We start from the raw sequence: 20,467 nt of genomic DNA on the forward strand, positions 1-20,467 counted from the left end.
AGATTAAACACAATACTTGCCCGGCCCCCAGAACTACATGTCCCGGGCGTCGGGTGATGTAATGTGACCATCCCTGCATGATGAGCCGACATTGACCTCACAGCACTGCCTCAGAGCAAACTAGTCATAGGAAGGATCAGATTTATCATTCCTTGTCTGCAGATCTAATACTCATCAAAACCAGTTCAGAGACCAAACAAACCCAACAGAGAAAAGGGGCCCCGGACCTCAAAATTGTAGTAAACACTAAACAGTCCAAACAAAATGTCTTCCCATGGGGGGAGTAGTTCTTCAATGTCCAGCAACCCTCCTATTCCCCCCTCACATCCACATCCTATTATTGTGTGACCAATACCATCCAAATCATTCTTACTTTCATTTCCCAAAGTTATCCGTCTACAAGGAGACCTGTATAGATCACATGATGGCACCAATGAGGATGGAGGAGGACCGGAGTCACATGACTGAGAAGATACTAAACCTCACCCTGGAGATCATCTACCTGCTGACCGGAGAGGTGAGGAGGATTCTGGGAGGTCACATGACATCACTCTCATCTCTATTAATAAAACACAGACCTGACCGGAGAGGTGAGGAGGATTCTGGGAGGTCACATGACATCACATCTCTATTAATAAAACACAGACCTGACCGGAGAGGTGAGGAGGATTCTGGGAGGTCACATGACATCACTCTGATCTCTATTAAAAAAACACTGACCTGACCGGAGAGGTGAGGAGGATTCTGGGAGGTCACATGACATCACTCTTGTCTATTCTGGTCAATAGATCATTTTATTTTTGCACACATTTAGATGATGTCAGGTGGTTGATATTGTTTTATTTTTCTCCTGATCTGTAGGATTATGTTGTAAAGAAGAAGTCTAGTGGGGAGCCAATCTCAGGAGGATGGAGCAGAACCCAGAGCCTCACCATGGTGCCTCCATCTCATTCTCTGATACCTGAGAGGGAGAAAGAGCAGAAGATTCTGGAACTGACCACCATGATGGTCCATCAGCTGACAGGAGAGGTGAGCGGTGCCGGGAATTCTGGGACATTCTCCAGTAACAGACAAGGGATGTGTCTGGATGGTGACTGTATCATTGTGTGTGTCAGGTTCCTATAAGGTGTCAGGGTGTCACTGTCTATTTCTCCATGGAGGAGTGGGAGTATTTAGAAGGACACAAGGATCTCTACAAGGACGTCATGATGGACAATCAGCAGACTTTGGGTTTTGTGAAGATTGTAAGGAAGGAATTTCCCCGGAATGAGACGATATTGAAGCTCACCCTGGAGATCCTCAGCCTGCTGACTGGAGAGGTGAGTGTAATGAAGGGGTTAAATCTGACTGGGCTGTACACTGGGGGGTATTCAGAGTCACTTGAAGTCTTCTGATGTTCTGTAATCAATAACGACATCCACACAAGAACTATGAATACATAAAGTGTCCGGACTCTATGAGATTTGGTTATAGCACAAGATGGCGGCATTGGTTATAGAAGAGAACAATCTCAGCTTTAGTCCAATCAGAGAGACCCATGATTACCAGCATGCCACGCCCACTGACCACTAAATCCATGGGTGACATTTCCTGGTGGGTCAGTGAGCCTTACTAGTAAACCATTAGTGACTCTATTATATGACTTCTAGAAGGAGCTATAAATCTGACCCCATTGTCATCATATCATTGGATGGAGATGTCTGTCCTTTGCTGAGTCGGCACATTGTGGCCAATCCCTGGAGAATAAATCTAGAGCTGACCATAGAAGTGAGGGATTATGGGAGAGTGAGATTTATCTTTGTATCACACAGAACTGTACAGGAGTCATGAAGAAATCTACCGACAATGACACCAGAAGGAGATCTCATCGTATGACCACAAGATCCTCGAGAATCCAGAATCCCATCACCATCCCCCCACCTCCATCCCTGATCCCTACAAGACAGAAGACACAGAAGATTCTAGAAGTCACCAAGAAGATGATGGAGCTGCTGACAGGAGAGGTGAGCGGTGCCGGGAATTCTGGGACATTCTCCAGTAACAGACAAGGGATGTGTCTGGATGGTGACTGTATCATTGTGTGTGTCAGGTTCCTATAAGGTGTCAGGGTGTCACTGTCTATTTCTCCATGGAGGAGTGGGAGTATTTAGAAGGACACAAGGATCTCTACAAGGACGTCATGATGGACAATCAGCCGCCCCTCACATCACCGGGTAAGAGGAGACTTTATTGTAAAGGAGAGAGCAGTACGGAGGATCCACCTAGATCCCCCATCATCTGATAAACACATAGAAACAATGGATTCAGTCAGTGTGTGTGTTTCCTACAGATGGATCCAGTCATGGGAACCCACCAGAGAGATGTCCCCGTCCTCTGTATTCCCGGGATTCCACACAGGAAGGTCACACCATCCCTCACCATCATCAGGTAGATGATGACAATTATTGGTAGTTGTGATTTATACACAGCATGTTTGTTACAATGAATGTTTTATTATATCTTTCAGAGTGGAATCCTCGGGGATGATAATATTGATGTTAAAGAAGAGTATAAAGAGGAGGATGAGGAGTATGGAGTGATGGAGGAGTTTTCAGAAGGACACAAGGATATGATGGAGCCACCTAATACCAGGAACCCACCAGAGAGATGTCCCCGTCCTCTTGATTCCCGGGATTCCACACAGGAAGATCACACCATCCCTCACTATTACAAGGTTGGTGGGATGGAGAATCTAGAACATGGACTTGTAGAGACTATGGGCTCCAATCACAAAGCGGTATCTTCCCGTATCCCAGTATGTAGTAAGATGCTGCATTCTGTTTTTTAGTAGTGAAGCCTGCGGGGAATTTACCACTGGTGTCCATAGCAACACTTGTAAATAGCTTGTTGTTAAGGAGAGGGCAGCCGCCAGTGTCCCCAACAACCAGTAAACAAGGAGCGGACGGCTGCCAAGTTCCAGGTCTGGTATGCATTTTGAGGGGAACCCCGATGCCAAAATAATACAAAAAGTGTGGGTTCCCCTCCAAAATCAATACCAGACCCTTAGTGAGTGCCCACCTTCCTCCTGAACCATACCAGGCCACATACCCTCAACATTGGGTGGGTGCTTCAGGGCAGGGGTGCTCTGCCCTCCCAAAAGCACCTTGTCCCCATGTCGATGGGGACAAGGGTCCCTTCCCCACAACCCTGGGCAGTGGTTGTGGGGGGCTGTGGGTGGGGGGCTTATTGGAATCTGGAAGCCACTTTTAACAAGGAGGCCCCCAGATCCCAGCCCCCCCACAATGTGAATGAGTATAAAGTACATAGTACCCCTATTCATTCACCAAATAGTGTAGTGTAAAAAAACACTGGAAGAAATTTTTGACAAAACAAAAATAAAGAACAATATCCCCCGGATGTAGATTCATGATGATCCAATCACGATACTCGCTGTCACCGCTGACTCAAATAAAAAACAAAGCTCCCCTCCTGCCATCTGACAGCTCCGCCGCCTCCCACTTCTAAATAAACTAAGGAGCACTACCACCCTGTGATGTCACTGGGTGGCCTTGCCCTCTTGTGACATCACCAATACAACATGCCCCGGTCAGTGACATCACCAATACAACATGCCCCGGTCAGTGACATCACCAATACAACATGCCCCGGTCAGTGACATCACCAATACAACATGCCCCGGTCAGTGACATCACCAATACAACATGCCCCGGTCAGTGACATCACCAATACAACATGCCCCGGTCAGTGACATCACCAATACAACATGCCCCGGTCAGTGACATCACCAATACAACATGCCCCGGTCAGTGACATCACCAATACAACATGCCCCGGTCAGTGACATCACTGAGTGGCACCGTCTCTTAGTATATTTAGTGGCAGGAGGCAGCAGAGCTGTCAGACAGAGGGGAGTCTTCATTGGGAGCGGAGCTTTTCTTTCCGAGTCAGCGGTGACAGCGAGCATCGTGATTGATGATGGATCTACACCGGGGGGACATTTTGCTTTAGTTTTCCCTTTTTTAATAAAGGACTTTCAAAAACTGCCTGCTGTCTATTTAACAGAATACTTTTTGGGGTGAATAATTAGGGGCACCATGTACCCCATACTCATTCACATGGGGTGAGGGATCTGAGGGCCCCCTTGTTACATTTTGTAAGTCCTCTGCCTGCAAACCCCCACAGCCACTAGCCTGGGTTGTGGGGAAGAGTCCCTTGTCCCTATCAACAGGGGGACCCCACGCCATTTTCTTAATATTTTGTTGCCGGTAAATCTTTGTTTTTAGATTTATCGATTGGTTAGGACGTGGTGGCCGCTCGCTCCCTAACAACCATGTTGTTTACTGGTTGTTAAGGATGCCAGCGGCCGCCCACTCTTTACCAAGCAGTACACATTTCCTGAATGCCGCATGTCTCCACCACTAATTAATGACCGCATGCATTTCATTCTTTCCTTCTGTGAATGTAACGCCTGTTCATGCGGTATTTACTGAGCGTGTTCAGTGTTTGTGGTCAATACCGCAACACGGGATAGGAAATGGACAGTTTCAGGATGGCATGCGGTATTTAGGGGAAATGTACCGACATATCACATGTGATCTGCTTCTGTGAAGGGAGACAATGTGTGGATTTTGTGTGTGATGTCACAATCATAAATCTTACATTTTACAGATGATATTTTCTCTCATTTCCTTGATTTAGAGTGGAGATCCAATCGATATAGAATTTGAGGTGAAAGCAGAAGAAGAAGAGGCGTATGTGAGGGATGATCAGCAGTCTATGGAGGAGGATGGAATAACGGGGACATTTATAGAGGAGGACACTCCTACAGAGATCAGCACAGGTGGGTCATGAACACTAAATCCATTCCTCCACCCATACTGCTCACTGATTGGTCCAGAGTAGGGCGGGGACTGGGTGATATCAGCCTGTAATCCCCTGGTCACTTTCCTGAGCTGTGTTCCCCGTCCTGTATTCCTGGATTTCTCTCGGATAATCTTCCTTCTCTGTGCTGCAGACACAATTTATGTCTCTAGACTGGATTTATGGAGGTTCTGGGGTTCAGCTGGCAGCAAAATGTTCATTTCACCATAAGTGTTACTAGACCTAGGCACCTGGACATGTTCTTTTGATCTTATTCCTCATGGAGGTGACATAGCAATTCTCCCAGTATTTGTCACCTGTGCCGGGTGGAGGGATATGTCTGTAGTGTCTCAGACCCAAGTCACTGAGTGCAGTCTCAGGAGATGGGAGGCAGCGGTGTGGGATCTCTGAAACTTGTCATTAGAAGGCAGGGGAAGCAGTTGAACGTGAAGCCTAGAACAGTCCAAAACATTCAATCACTGATTAGAGTGGAGCCAAAAAGGACTAAAGGTGCCTAGGCTATCTGGAAACCTGTCTAGGAGGGTGTTATGCACTATATAATTTATATTACAACTTGACCCCTGCACTATATACTGTATGTTGTACATTACCTACTCCTGACCCCTGCACTATATACTCCATGTTGTACATTACATACTCCTGACCCCTGCACTATATACTCTATGTTGTACATTCCATAGTCCTGACTTCTGCTCTCCCCCTCCCCCCCACTGCTATATATACACATAATATGGATTCTCTTTTGTTACACCCATTTCCTACCAGCTGGACATTTTATATCGGATGATGTGATTGGAGCACAGACTTTTACATGGTGATAATAATGTGATAACATCCTCCAACTTTGGACCCTTAAACAGAAAGTGATAATGAGGGAGGAGTCAATACCCCAATGATGGTGGTCTTCAGGATCAGTCCAGTCTTCATCTTGGTTGTTCTCCCCCCATCCTCACTCTCTGACCTCTGGTGGGGTTCAGCCCCGCTGTTCTTCATGACTAAATCATGGAGTAAATAAGGAAGTGCAGTACTTCTTGTGTTGGGAAGATGGTGATGAGTGATAGAGGGGGTGGGGCCCCTCGTCCTATAATCCCCTCATCACTGTCCCTCCTATAAAAGACAGTTCTGGTTGTTTCCTCACTCTCTGACTAAGGTCCATGAATAAAGAAATGACCTGGTAGGAGATCAGAGGAGCCATTTCCTAGTTCCCTTGAGGGTGGAATTGTAAGCTCCTCAGAGACCAAGCTGCCTGATGTGGGCGGAGTCCTGGTTTGGGGGGACCAATCAGCTCCTGTCTAGTAATCCTCTTTGTCTTTGTATTTTAGTCCATGGTCGGGAGATGAGGAAAACCTCCGAGGATTGTCTCACTTTGTCTCCAGACTGGAAAGTAGAAGATGAGGACATCACACAGTATAGTCCAGGAGAAAACCCGGCTCCCTCCAATGTCCATCCGGCACCACCCAGTGTAGCTGGACCATCGGATTCCTCGTATCCTGAGGAACCTCAGACTGTGCGGGACCATGCCGGCCTTCCAGCAGGGAAGAGGCTGTCCTGTACTGAGTGCGGGAAATGTTTCCATTCTAAATCCAATCTTAATGTGCATAAAAGATCTCACACAGGAGAGAAGCCGTATTCCTGTCCTGAGTGCGGGAAGGGTTTCCGGCGTAAACAAGAGCTTAATGTGCATAAAAGAACTCACACAGGGGAGAAGCCATATTCCTGTCCTGAGTGCGGGAAATGTTTTTCACATAACTACAGTCTTTACCTTCATAAAAGATGTCATACAGGGGAGAAGCCATATTCTTGTCCTGAGTGCGAGAAATGTTTTTCACAGAAGTCCTATCTTTACCTGCATAAAAGATCTCACACAGGGGAGAAGCCTTATTCCTGTCCTGAGTGCGGGAAATGTTTTTCAGTCAAGTCCATTCTTAACAAACATCAAAGATCTCACACAGGGGAGAAGCCGTATTCCTGTCTTGAGTGCGGGAAATGTTTTTCAGACCAGTCCAGTCTTTACACACATCAGAGATCGCACATGGGGGAGAAACCTTATTCCTGTACTGAGTGCGGGAAATGTTTCAGTTCTAAAAAACATCTTAATAGGCATAAAAGATCTCACACGGGGGAGAAGCCGTATTCCTGTCCTGAGTGTGGAAAATGTTTTTCAGACCAGTCCAATCTTTACAAACATCAGAGATCTCACACAGGGGAGAAGCCGTATTCCTGTCCTGAGTGCGGTAAATGGTTTTTAGACAAGTCCCATCTTTACACACATCAGCGATCTCACACAGGGGAGAAGCCATATTCTTGTCCTGAGTGTGGGAAATGTTTTTCAGAAAAGTCTAGTCTTCACAAACATCAGAGATCTCACACGGGGGAGAAGCCGTATTCCTGTCCTGAGTGTGGGAAATGTTTTTCAGAAAAGTCTAGTCTTCACAAACATCAGAGATCTCACACGGGGGAGAAGCCGTATTCCTGTTCTAAGTGCGGAAAATGTTTTTCAGTGAGGTCCTATCTTTCCAGGCATCAGAGATCTCACACGGGGGAGAAGCCATATTCCTGTCCTGAATGCGGTAAATGTTTTTCAAACAACTCTAATCTTTACACACATCAGAAGCTTCACACAGGAGAGAAGCCGTATTCCTGTCCTGAGTGTGGGAAATGTTTTGCACATATGTACATTCTTCACAAACATCAGAGATCTCACACGGGGGAGAAGCCGTATTCCTGTTCTAAGTGCGGAAAATGTTTTTTAGAGAAGTCCAATCTTTCCAGACATCAGAGATCTCACACGGGGGAGAAACCATATTTCTGTCCTGAGTGTGGGAAATGTTTTTCACATAAGTGCAGTCTTTCCAGACATCAGAGATCTCACAAGGGGGAGAAGCCATATTCCTGTCCTGACTGCGGGAAATGTTTTTTGCAGAAGTCCGATCTTTACAGACATCAGAGAACTCACACGGGGAGAAGCCACTTTCCTGTCTTGAGTGAGGGAAATGTTCCTCACTGAAGTCCTGTCTTCCTGTACATCAGGGGTCCCACACAACCCTGGAGGTGTATTAATGCCTTGAGTGCGGGAAATGTCTTCTAGATGAATGTTGCTGGACATCCCAGCTCTCATGTGGGGAAGAAGCACACCCTGATATACACCTCAGATATACTCCATGGCTGATCTTCATCATGGAAGGAACAGTTGATAAGGAGATGAGAGGCCCCCAAAGACATGGAGGAAGTGCAGTAAATGTCGGGGTGCAGAGTGGTCCGTAGATCCTGGAAATGAAGGACACAACTTCAGCCCTTCTTGGGTGTCGGAGTTGCGTTTCCTGATAATGATATAGCGGGTTACAGAGCTAGAAGCCGGGAGAGCCCAGATCTCGTTATCGGGGAACTTTACACAGACAACAAGAACTTCTGAAGTTGATGTCCTTCATTTCAAGGCTCTACAGAACAGTGGTGACTCCGAAGTGTCTCTCTGTCTTCAGTCCATCCTTCTCCCATCCCCAAACAGGAGGGAAGGAGAACTCCGCCCCAAACTAGGGGGGAACTTTCCTCTCATTTCCCTTTGCTTCTGTGTGGGTTTGGGTGGTTGGAGGAGTGCGGCACAAGAGGGAACACAGCTTGTTGTTCTATGTCTACATATGGGATCTGGGTAGAGGGGATCCACCGGAAAATATTTCTACTCTTTGATTTTGTACAAATCGTTTCTGTTTTCACTTTGAAGGGTGATATGTGTGGTTTGTAAAAGAGATTGGCCCAATAGATACTGCCCCACTTAGAGAATAGATGAACTAATATGACCAGCATTCATTCAGCCATGTCACATGTTGGTCTTTTCATACAGGGATTTCCTATGATCATTGGCTCCATCTAGTGGCCATAATGTGGTATTCAACTGTTTTTCCTGATTGAGGCATTTTGGTGTCACGGCTGGACACATGCTTGTCTCTCTCCCCCAACATATTATTAGTGTACATTTCTTGTTTATAGAAATCACAGAAGTCACTATACTGTTGTATTTTTGTTATGACGCAACATGGAGTAGTTTATTGAAATCTCTGTTCTGTATTCTGATTTGGTGATTTATGGAAACTGCCTGAAATATGTCGCGTTCTCATTTATTAATTAAAGCTTGATGAATAATAAAGAAGTCACATTTTGCATCACACATCCAGATGTCTGACTTTATTATTCCCAAAGTACTTTGAACTGGATGTTTGTATGGAGGAGGAGGCCGGCATAAATTGATGTTCCTGACAGAAGTGGTGTCAGAAGTGGGATAGGATCGGCCATCAGAGGTAAGTGAGCATTTTTTGTCTTCCTTTGCCCTGATCTCCCCCTATCTCCACCAAGCCTCTGTGCTGCGGTAGCACGAGCAATTGTTCTCTGGAGCTTTGGGAGCTCGCGGGGTTAAACAGAACCTAGGTTGATGTATAAGAAATGTGTGTATGTCCTCCATACAATCATACAGAGTAGTGTGTTCAGTGATTATGTACGCTTGTAACCAGAGAAACTGTTCAGTAGATGTATTCTAAGTCTCTGTAGGACTGTGAGGACTGTGAGACGCCCCATCTACTCAGCGAGGAGATTTCCCCATTGACCTGGGATAGGTGAAAGCATGGTGACAGTCTGAAGGAGTCACAATAGGGATGTACCTATCCAGGGGATTTTCAGCCTTGAAGCACTTGTGCATTTGAGAAGAATTTTGTTGGAGCTCTATGTGAGTTCAGTTCAGCTTCACCCGGCACAAAGAGTCATCACCGGGAGAGAAACACATAGGCCAGCTCACATAATATTGCTTCTTTGCTTTGCAGTGATGATGGGAAACTCCCAAGGTAAGGGGAAGTACCCAGACCCTCCGGAGCCACCGTGTAAAGTATTCAGAGGAAGAAAACTGTTAACTTGTTGCCTACCGCAGATAGCCGAATGACGGCTGCACTGCGGCCGGCCAGTTCTGAGTGGACGTCATATGACGTCCCCCCAGAACGCGCTCTCCTGCGCGCCCCAGGGGGCGCGCACCCGGTGATCTCCGTGATCGCTGTGTCCTACGGACACAACTGATCACGTGATGTGGTAAAAGGCCAATCACAGCGGCCTTTTACCACGTGATCAGCGGTGTCCAATGACACGCTGATCACAGGGAAATGCAAGTGCCGGTTCTCGGCTGCACTTTCCTCACGCTGTCAGATTGTGAGGAAAGTACTGCCGAGAACCGGCAGTTGTCAGAGCGAGGATCGGCACCGATCATCAGGGCACTGATCATCAGTGCCCTGATGATCGGTGCCCAGCAGTGCCACCTGCAAGTTCCGCCCACCTGTGCCCAGCAGTGCGCCCACTAGCTCCGCCCACCTGTGCCCAGCAGTGCACCCACCTGTGCCCAGCAATGCACCCACCTGTGCCACTCTGAAATGTCACACACCTGTGCCCAGCAGTGCCACCCACCTGTGCCCACCCATCAGTGCTGCCCACCAGTGCAGCCCAGCAGTGCTGCCAGTCAGTGCCACCAGTCAGTGCCCAGCGGTTGTGCCAGTCAGTACCCATCATCAGTGTCACCTATCAGTGCTGCATATTAGTGCCGCCTATCCGTGACACCTCATTAGTGCTGTCTATCAGTGCCGCCTATCCGTGCCACCTCATTAGTACTGCCTATCAGTGCCCTTTAGTGCTGCCTATCAGTGCCGCCTATCAGTGCCCATCAGTGCTGCCTCATCAACGCACATCAGTGAAGAGAAAAATTATCTGTTTGAAAAATTTTATAATAGAAACAAAGAAACTTTTTTTTTTTTCAAATTTTTGGCAGTTTTTTATTTATAGCGCAAAAAGTAAAGCACCCAGTGGTGATTAAATACCACCAAAAGAAAGCTCTATTTGTGACAATGTTGCATGACCGCGCAATTGTCAATCAAAGTGCGGCAGCGCTGAAAGCTGAAAATTGGCCTGGTAAATAAGGGGTAGAAGTGCCTGGTAGGCGAGGGGTTAAATAAATTTACTAAGGAAGACGGATCAGCTTTAGAAAAATCCCAACTACCAGCTAATGAGACATGTAAAGAGTATGTTGCCTGAGTGTCACCTTGGGATTGTTGTCTTGTCCCAGTAGTGGACAGTCTGGTGGGGTGGAGTTCAACCATGGGGAGTGCCAGTCCTTTTCCCAGAGATGGGGACAATGATGATTTTCACATGGATATGATAAAGGGGATATGTTTAGGGGATAAAACTGACTTTCCCTATTTTGGTCCAGATCCTGAGTGGGATATGAAATATATGAGAGGGAGCACTGAACTGGTTGAAGTATGCCCAGGATATAAGCACCCGACACCAATCCCTTCTGCCCCAGTAGTTAAACAGAGTAATAATCCTTTTTTTGCCACTTCTTTGACGCCTGCCACTGCGCTTCCTGATTATATTTCAGTAACATTTATTGAGTTTTTCAAGAGTAAACAAGGAAAAAACAGGGAAAAGATAAATGGTTCAGTCATACAATATTACAATAGACAAAATATGATTGATCATTTTGTTGTAATTCCGTTCTTGGACGGATGAGGTGTTGGTCTTGTTTTAGCAATATCATCAGAGGTATTCGTGTGCATTTGATGAACTTTGGTGATAAGATTTCAGGGGTTATGGGGGGGTATTGGAGGGGGGAAGGATATAACTGGGAAATTGAGGAGATACCTGTCTTGGTATGGGATGTGATTTCATCTCTTGAACTGTCATCAGGGTTGTACATAACATTTTGGGTGATTTAGCCATCGGGTCCACTGGATATTGAATTTGTGGTAGGAGGAAATGTTAATTGCGGATAGTTTTTCCATTTGACATTGGGTGTTAAGGTCTATAATTAATGAGGTGATGGAGGGGGTATTATTCGTGTTCCATAATCTAGTAATAATTTTTGCTGCAAAGAGTATGTGGGTAATAATTGTTTGGGAATGAGTGGAGAGTTTCTCTATTCCAATGTGAAGGTGTGCTAATAAGGGGTTCGGGACTATCGGAGATTTGTTTATTTCAGATATTAATTGGAATGTAGTATTCCAGAAGAATCAAAGTGACTTGCATGACCATAAAATATGAATTGTTGAGCCTAGTTCGCCACGTCTCCAGCATGTAGGAGAATGTTTTGGGTAGTAGATAGAGAGTTTAATCGAGGTCAGGTACCATTGGTGGAGTATTTTTAGATATGACTCCCAGTGGGAGCTACATCGGGTAGCTTTATAGGTGATGTTGAAGGTATTTTCCCAACATTTTAAGGTGATTTGGGTTGAAAGGATTTTTTCCCAATTGGTTTGGAAAGTAGTTTGTAAAGTGAACTGTGAGTTAATGAGGTGTGCATAAAAAGTGGAAATACCTTTACTCGGGTATTGGGGTTTGGTGAAAAAGGTGTAGGCTGTGATTGGTAGAATGGTGTTGTGGGGTAATTTATTTGTTTGTAAACAGTGAGCGATTCTTAGGTATGTAAAATTATCAGTAGTGGGGATAGTATATTTGGTTTGGAGAGATTGGAAGGAGTGTAAGGATTGATTTGAATGGAGATCTGCTAATTTAGTTATTCCTTGTTTTGTCCATTGAGATAGGTCCAAAGAGGGGATGAAGAGGTGTACTATGTTGGTTGGAGTAGGTAAATGTTTAATATCTTTGAATTTAGTGGATAGAAGGTCTCGCCAAGCTTGCAGGGAAGCTATAATGCAGGGATGTTTTAGGTGGGGTTCTATGTTTTTGGACGATGGAGACAAGAGTATATTTTGGGGTTTAAGTGGTTGGAAGGGAAGGGTTTCCATTACCAGATTTTTTCCTTTCGAAGGATTCCACCAAAAATATAATTGGTCTAAGAGGGAAGCCGTGTAGTAAGATTTGAGCTTGTGGTGGTTTATGTAAGGATTTATTCTACTTATGAAGGGCGTGTCCCTTTCCCTTAAATAAAATATTACAGTGCCTCCAGCCATTAAAATACGGCAAATATTTAATGAACCAATAATTTGGACACCTTAATAATTTGATCACCACTTATTATTATACCTTGAGTCCTTTTAGCCAGTATGATTTCGTACCGTACACACAAAAATTGCCTTATAATAAATAAATAGATACATTTATTTATGTACAAAAATTATATATATATTAACACAAAACGCAAAAGACTGGTGATGAATGGATACTGGTACACACGGTCAAAGATATACTATACCAATACTATACACAATACAATATTTCTAAATAATAAATATTAAAATTAAATTTAGTAATAAATTGTAATTTAGAGTACCTCAGAGGTCATTTTCTCCCAAAACGTGGCCATAGGAATGGGAGAAAATATTCCCTGATAAATTGTACTCTAACCAATAAAAATTAATTATTTATGCAATATGTACATTTTTTATATAACACCAAACAATTTCTAGCAGTAATAATATGGATCTCTCTATCTATATATGAACACCCAATGCAGTTATTATCACTCTAAGCAACAGGAAATATACAATACAATATTAGATCTAAACAGTCTCACCACACCCAGAACCTGGATTATGACGCCTCTCCAGTGGATTCAGCTGGCAATTGAAATGCCTTCAGGGATGACCGCAGGGGGCAAGTGAGAGATAGTGCAATAGGTGGTAATGTTGGAAAAATAATATAGGATGGTAGAAGTACAGAGAGTTTAGAAGTTTCGCAAAAAGTTTTAAAAGTTTGAAAGGATTAAGTAGTAGTTCTTCAGATGGGATAGGTTTCAGCCTCGTCAGATTTCTTCAGCTTGTCGGATTCCTTGGGTTTTTCTTAGCTTGCTCTTTTTTTGTGTGTGTTTTTTTTTAAATGAGGTGCATGGCTTTTTTATACCATCCAAACCATTGTTCTAAAAGACCCTCCCAACAGGCTTTTTGATTGGCCGGTCGAGAAGTGTATGTACCTAAGCTATCTCTCACCTGTCCACTAGGGGCAGTCAGGGATCACAAAACAATTTGAGTATTTATGATGACTCATACCTCGGGTGGAACCCAAGGTGATTTTAGGTATTAAATAGACGTCTCATCCAAATATATATTTGATTCTACCTATAATGTCCTGGATAGGAATCATAGAAGATATATGTGTATTCAGTTATTCATTTCCCTGAGATACAAACTTGTGTGAAAACATTTGCTTTCTGATAGAAACATACAACTGATACTAATTCACAAAATATCTTACTTTTCACCATTTCATACTCAATTTAGTGGTATACAATCCCCAACTCTGCTGAATATATTTTTGTTTGAGAAAAAGTGTGAATAATGTGTCTCTTCTTTAAGAGATTTTGTGGGTAGAAATATAAGTTCTGAGTTTCACCTTTTGGGTCTTAGGAATGACACAGGAAACCTCTGTTTACTTGTCCATTGTAAAGATAATAGGGTAATCAACCAGTTCTCCTTGTAGCCTTCGTTTGAGAATTCTGTTGGCTTATCACTCTCTCCAAGGTTTTGTTTACTCTTCTCAGACTTACAAGTATGGTCTTATGTATTGTTAATTTGGTCATGTGTGGTGATTCACTGTTTGGAAGTCCAACGTTGTATTTGACTTCCTAATTAACTTTTTGTAGGTGCAATCTCCTCAACTCCAATAGACAAATAGCACTTGTTGATAATATATACTTTAGCTAGTCTTATAGTCACCACATAAGCTCTCAGGATTGTCTGTCTTGGGACCACCTATAGATATTCAAATAGTCTATTGTCTCTGGAAAGAGTCCCTTCTACTCATTGTTTGTGTGTAATTTCACTAGAAGGTCATTTGAATTCTAACCAAGAAACGTTAACCCTTAACAGACGGCTGGGCTGGTTTGCTGTTGAAATGAAATTATGTTTTTGATAAATAGTCCCCCAAAAGTCACTACAAGGTGTGGGAGTCCTGCTCCTCCTTTAGTGGTAGGTCTTATTAGAAGATTGGTGGTACATCTTGTTTTTTTCGAGTTCCACAGGAACTTTGTAAGGATTGATTGTAGTTTAGAGAAGAATGAATTAGGGATTGGTAAGGGGAGTGTGCGGAATGTATACAAGATTTTGGGTAAAATATACATCTTTAGTGTTGCCACTCGATCTAGTTTGGAGAGTTCTGAGGTGCTCTACGCAGTTCTTGGGGTATATTTTCAAGTAGTATTTTGTGATTTGCTGTGTATAGGTGGTCTGATACTGGTGTAAGTCTGATTCCTAGGTATGGGATGCTACTTTTTTTCCCATGAAAATGGGAATTGTTTGGCTAATTGGGTTTGGAGTCGGGCTGAGATGTGAAGGTTGAGTATGGAAGATTTGGTTTCGATAAGTTTGTAATATGAAACTGTTGAGTAGGTATGTAGATGTGAGCGGATCGCTTGGAGGGATTTGTTAGGGTTAGTCACCATTAATATTATATCATCTGCAAATAGGCTAATTTCGTGTTCCATGTTCAGATGTGTGATTCCTGTGAATGTTTTGTCCTCTTTGAGTTTGGAAGCTAGGGGTTCAATAAGGAGTGTAAATATTATCGGGGAGAGTGGACAACCTTGTCTTGTACCGTTTGAAATGTCGAACGGATCGGATAATGTGCCATCTGTCAGAACTCTAGCGCATGGTTGAGAATATAATGACAAGATGGCTTTCAGCAACAAACCTGTGATACCAAATTTTTGAAGCGCGAGGTGTAAGAATTGCCAGTGTATCCGGTCGAACGCTTTCTCTGCATCCAAGGATAAGAGCAAGGAGGGGGTCTTAGTACTTTCTAAATTGTGTAGGAGGGATATAATTCTTCTGGTAGCATCTGGTGCTTGGCGACCTGGAATGAAGCCTACTTGGTCCAGGTGTATTAGGGTGGGTAGGTAGGGGAGAATTCTTTGGGATATGATTTTAGCGTATAATTTTATGTCGGTTTTGAGTAGCAAAATTGGCCTGTAGTTTTGGACTAGTTGGGGGTCTTTGCCAGATTTTGGGATGGTCGTTATAATAGATTGCAACATGTCTTTGGGGAATGAGCCTGTGGAGGCAGCGTGATTAAAGAGTTTGGACAGATGTGGTGACAATTCTGAGGCAAGGAGTTTATAGTATTCGTTAGTGAATCCATCATTTCCTGCTGATTTATTAATTGGGAGTATTTAATGATCATTTCTATTTCTTTGGACAATATTGGACTAGAAATGGAGTCAAGTTGGTCTGAGGATAACCGGGGGAGATTGATCGTTTGGAGAAATTGTTGTATGGATGTGGTTGTTGGTTGGGTGGTGTTAAAGTCATTTTTGAGGTTGTAAAGATTTTGATAGTATACTGCAAATGCATTTGCTATGTCTTGGGGGTTAGTGTTCAAGGTATTTGTAGATGGGTGTTTGATTGAGGCTATTTTGGATTTCAGCCGCTTTTGTTTTATCGATTTGGCTAACAACGAGCTGGCTTTGTTACCAAGTGAGTAAAATTTTGCTTTCATTTTTTGAAGATTCAGATCATATTTATGGAGTAGGAGGGATCTTAATTTATTTCTATCTGCTGTCAAGGATGCAGAGGTTGTTGGGTCTGGAGATTTTTTGGTTTTTTCTTCATTTTTTTTGATTGATGTTAGGAGATTATCTATTTGTTGGGTTCTTTTTTTGTTGATGCGGGCGATTAGTTGTATCAGAATACCTCTCATATATGCTTTATATGTTGACCAGAGAGTGGTTATGGATAAACCGGGGGGTGTCGTTAAATTCGAAGAATGTTCTGTGTGCATCTATAATCTGTTGCTTGTAGTCTTGGTTTTTCAGCAGGAACGAGTTCAATCGCCATAAACGGGGTATCGAGTAATGTTGTTTGCTGTCAAGAGAGATCGTGATCGGAGCATGGTCTGACCACGTGATAGTGCCAATCTCAGAGGAGGTGATGTGTTGCAGCATCCATTTATCGGTGATGAAGAAGTCGATTCTAGAGGAGGTTGAGTGGGGTGGAGAATAGTAGGTATAGTCTTTTTCTGTACTATGTTGGCATCTCCAGATGTCATAGAGATAGTTGGAGTGGAGAAATTGTTAAAGGTTTGTTTTGAAGATCTTTTGGTGGATGAGGAATCCAGGTGAGGATTACCGATGATGTTAAAATCGCCTCCAATGAGTAGTCTGCCATTTCTATGTCGATTAATGGTGGAGTTAAGTTTGTTGAAGAAGTGGATTGGTGTTAGGGCCATAGACATTCACTAATGTATATGTAGAGTCGTTGATTGTGCAGATTAGTATGTGGTAGCGACCTTGTGGATCCGCTATTTCCGCAATAGGTTGAAACTTCAGGGAGTCTCTTATGGCTGTAATGACGCCATTTTTATTTTTGGGGATCATTGCCATATATACTGTAGAGAACTGAGGGATGTTGAATTTAGGAATTTTTGCAGAGGCGAAGTGGGTCTCTTGTAGGAATATGATGTCAGGTTGAGTGGTGCGGATTTCTCTCGTGAGCAAGGATCATTTGAAGGGGGAGTTGAGACCTCAGACATTTAGCGAAAAAATAGTAATCATTTTGTTGATTGTAGATGGTTTGAATATTGTAGTTTTGGTGGTTCAGGTGTCAGAAAGAGGAGTGGACTTCCTTGTATTGGAGACGATGGAATATCAGGTGTGTGGTTTTGTAAACATGTGATTGTTGCTTTTGTTGCTTGGTATTTCAACTTTGTGTCGGGGGTTGTTAAAAAGAATGATTTTAGCGAGCGATGACTGGTAGCTTGGGGTAAGAACCAGGGTAATAACAGGGGAAAGAAAGCCTTGCAAACAATGCAAGTAACATGCGTAGCAGTATCTGCTACTGTGTAAAGTGGGGGCATAAGAAAGCATGAGTCTTCCGAGAGCTCATGCTTGAAACGGACTTGGGCGATCAGTATGTTCGATCGATTGGGGGCCAATTGCCAGCTAGTGCTTTAGAGAGTTGAGTCCAGGGAATTGGACATGGAGGTAATATGCTTGATTGAAGACTATGATCTTCCTGTTTCCATTCGTTGCGGATGGTTGGATGTTGACTGATGGGAATCTGCTGGTATAATGCTCCATTTTTTCAGTAATTCGATGCCTGCCTCTAGGGAGTTTATTGTGAAGAATCTGCCTTGGTACTTGACATTCAATTTCGTAGGGAAGCCCCATTGATAGGCGATGTTGTAGTTTCTTAGTGCTTTATTTATTCTAATGAGCTTCTTGCGATTGGTTAGTGTTGCTTTAGAGAGGTCTGTGAATAGTTTAATGTTTGCTTGGGCTGGAGGAATGGAGGTCGACTGTCTGGCTGCAATCATTATTTTCTCCTTTACGTGGAAAAAATTTATGCACGTTAGTATATCTCTGGGAATCGTCGCAGGTAAAAATGATGGTTTGGGAATTTGATGTGCTCAGTCTATAGCCAATTCCACGTCAGTGAGGGTGGGAATGAGATTTTTTCATATATTGTTGTATGAACGGTACAATGGCTTCCGTGGCGACAGTTTCTGGGATCCCACGGAATTTAATGTTGTTCCGCCGTGAACGATCTTCTAAGTCTGTTCGATGTCTGTTGTATGATCTGTGTGTGCATCTATAAGATCGTTATGGGTGGTACATACTTCTCCCAGTTTGTTTTCGATATGGCAGATACGTTTCTCTTGGTTTTGGACCGTATTAGAAATTTGGGATAATGAGGCAGTCAGGTCAATATGTAGCGTCTGTCGCAGGGAAAGGAGCATGTTCTTCATAGAAATTTCTGTAATAGGTTGATCAGAGGCAGGATAGGAATCAATCAAAGATAGAGAAGAAGCAGATAGTGCAGTGGTTGAGAGAGAAGGTAGAAGGCTGTCAGGGGGTGATCCTGTGTCCAGCCTGGGTCTGGATTTTGCCGGGCTGCTAGTTGTGGGAGACAGGGGAGGAGAGGACTCACCAGGGTCTCCGGGGTAGAGCTGTCCCTTTAACCTGGGGTCTGGATGGTATGCAGCCTGGTGGTTTGTATCCTCTCTCTGCTGCTGTTGCTGGGCAGACAAGCCTGTCAGCAGAGTGCCGGCGCCATCTTGGCTGCAGGGTGTCAGTACGGGATAGAAGCTGGTCATTTTCGTGGGATTTCCTGGTGTTTTCCTTCTTCAGGTCATAGCCCGTACGGATGGCAAGGGGTTAATGGCTCTAATGAGCTGTTAATCACTCCCTGGTGTCGTAGTGTGCCGCGATCGTGCTGGCGGGTGGACGGAGCTCTCTTCACTGAGCGTCCATCCCCGGAGCCGGCCGCGCATGCGCCCCCCAACCTTTTATTTAAAATGCATCTGCGATTAGCCAGAACCGCCAACAAAACCAACTGTTGGGTATGCTCTAAGCCCCCACCCAGTCATCACATGTCCGCAATGGCCACTGTTCATGCCCTATATGACATCCGTGTCGGCATGAAAAAGCAAGGGACCCCTGGTCAGCTCCCACGTAGACATTTGTCTGTAGAACATCAGTTTTAGTACCAATATTAGCTCTAGCTCCTGTAGGGCCCTCGTCAGTCCATTATGGGTAACTGGGCAGCTAAGCAGCCCTCAGGTGTGCTTTAACATCAGCTTTGGTTCAGGTAACAAGTTTGTTGGGACTACCACCTGTGAGGGAGGTATAACTGTCAATCTGACTAACCAGACTTCCCTTCTGAGTAACCACACTAACCAACCAGACCACGTTTGTTGGAAGGACGGATGTGATGTGCAGACTGAGGGAGCAATCCCCCAGTCTGTGCAACAGTTGCTCAGTGCCAGAGGCCGAACGAAGAACTCCTCCTGCTCTGCTCTGACAGGTCCATACTATTTTCTGTGTGGTTCGGCAGCCTATAGAACATTTCCCCAGAACGCAAAAGGTTCGTGTGCCCTCACAAAGCTAGTCCCCGGATCCCATGTAGTGATGGATCATGAAGAGTTGATGGTCCACAAGAAGGTAGGGATGGCAGGGAGAGTTCGCAGGGAGCTGTTCTCTGAGGGCGACCAGGCATGGGCTTGGTTCCCCTCATGGACAGGTTGGGGAATTGAACTTATGAAGCGCCTGAACAATTTTTCTGTCATCATGGATAGTATGTTTAACGAGACCGTAGATGCTGTCAGAGAAATTGCCCAAGAACAACGGCAGATGGGAATTTTAGTGCTTCAGGAGAAGATGGCCCTTGATTATCTTTTAGCCGCCAAAGGGGGGTTCTGTGAGTTTATCGGAGAGGATTGTTGTACTTGGATAGAAGACACCGATGACAAGGTCCAGACCCATATGGACAAAGTTAGTGAACTACAGGGAAAAGCTAGAGCTATAGCTAGTGAGGGTTGGAATCCGTTCAAGGGTTTGGGAGGGTTGGGAGATTTCCTGTTCTCCATCGGATCTTGGTTGAAGGAAGTGGGAGTGTATGTCCTGATGCTTTTCTTTTTCCTCTGCCTCCTATATGCTGCGGTGAGATGTTCCTGTTGCCTCATCAACCGTATAAGCCAAGCTCGGGCAGACTCCACATCTCCATGCCCGCTCCTGGGATCCCACTCCAACCACTGATCGGAGGAAGACCTCACCAACCAACCACCTTCTCTGCAGGTTACGTCCTGGCTTCCCTCTAATTTATCTCCCTGAAGACCACATTCTCCAAGACCTCCAAGCAAGCTTCAAGCCTCATTGTTGTTTGTGTCTGCATTT

The 20,467-nt window shown here is 44.3% G+C and overlaps 2 protein-coding genes across 2 annotated transcripts in view; one reads left to right on the top strand and one right to left on the bottom strand.

Annotated features, from left to right (window-relative positions):
* Nucleotides 1-20,467, bottom strand: part of LOC149441867 (uncharacterized) — a 97,024-nt gene that overhangs the window by 11,403 nt on the left and 65,154 nt on the right. The gene's annotated exons all lie outside the window — the stretch shown is intronic.
* LOC149441868 (uncharacterized) lies at nt 6,208-9,043 on the top strand. Its single transcript, XM_089656802.1, has one exon. The coding sequence runs from the start codon at nt 6,218-6,220 to the stop codon at nt 7,886-7,888; it is 1,671 nt and encodes a 556-aa protein (XP_089512928.1). The 5' UTR covers nt 6,208-6,217; the 3' UTR covers nt 7,889-9,043.

The sequence above is a fragment of the Staurois parvus genome, unplaced genomic scaffold, assembly GCF_062004578.1.
Source record: "Staurois parvus isolate SC_StPar_1 unplaced genomic scaffold, SC_StPar_1.0 ptg000941l, whole genome shotgun sequence".
Classification (NCBI taxonomy): domain Eukaryota; kingdom Metazoa; phylum Chordata; class Amphibia; order Anura; family Ranidae; genus Staurois; species Staurois parvus.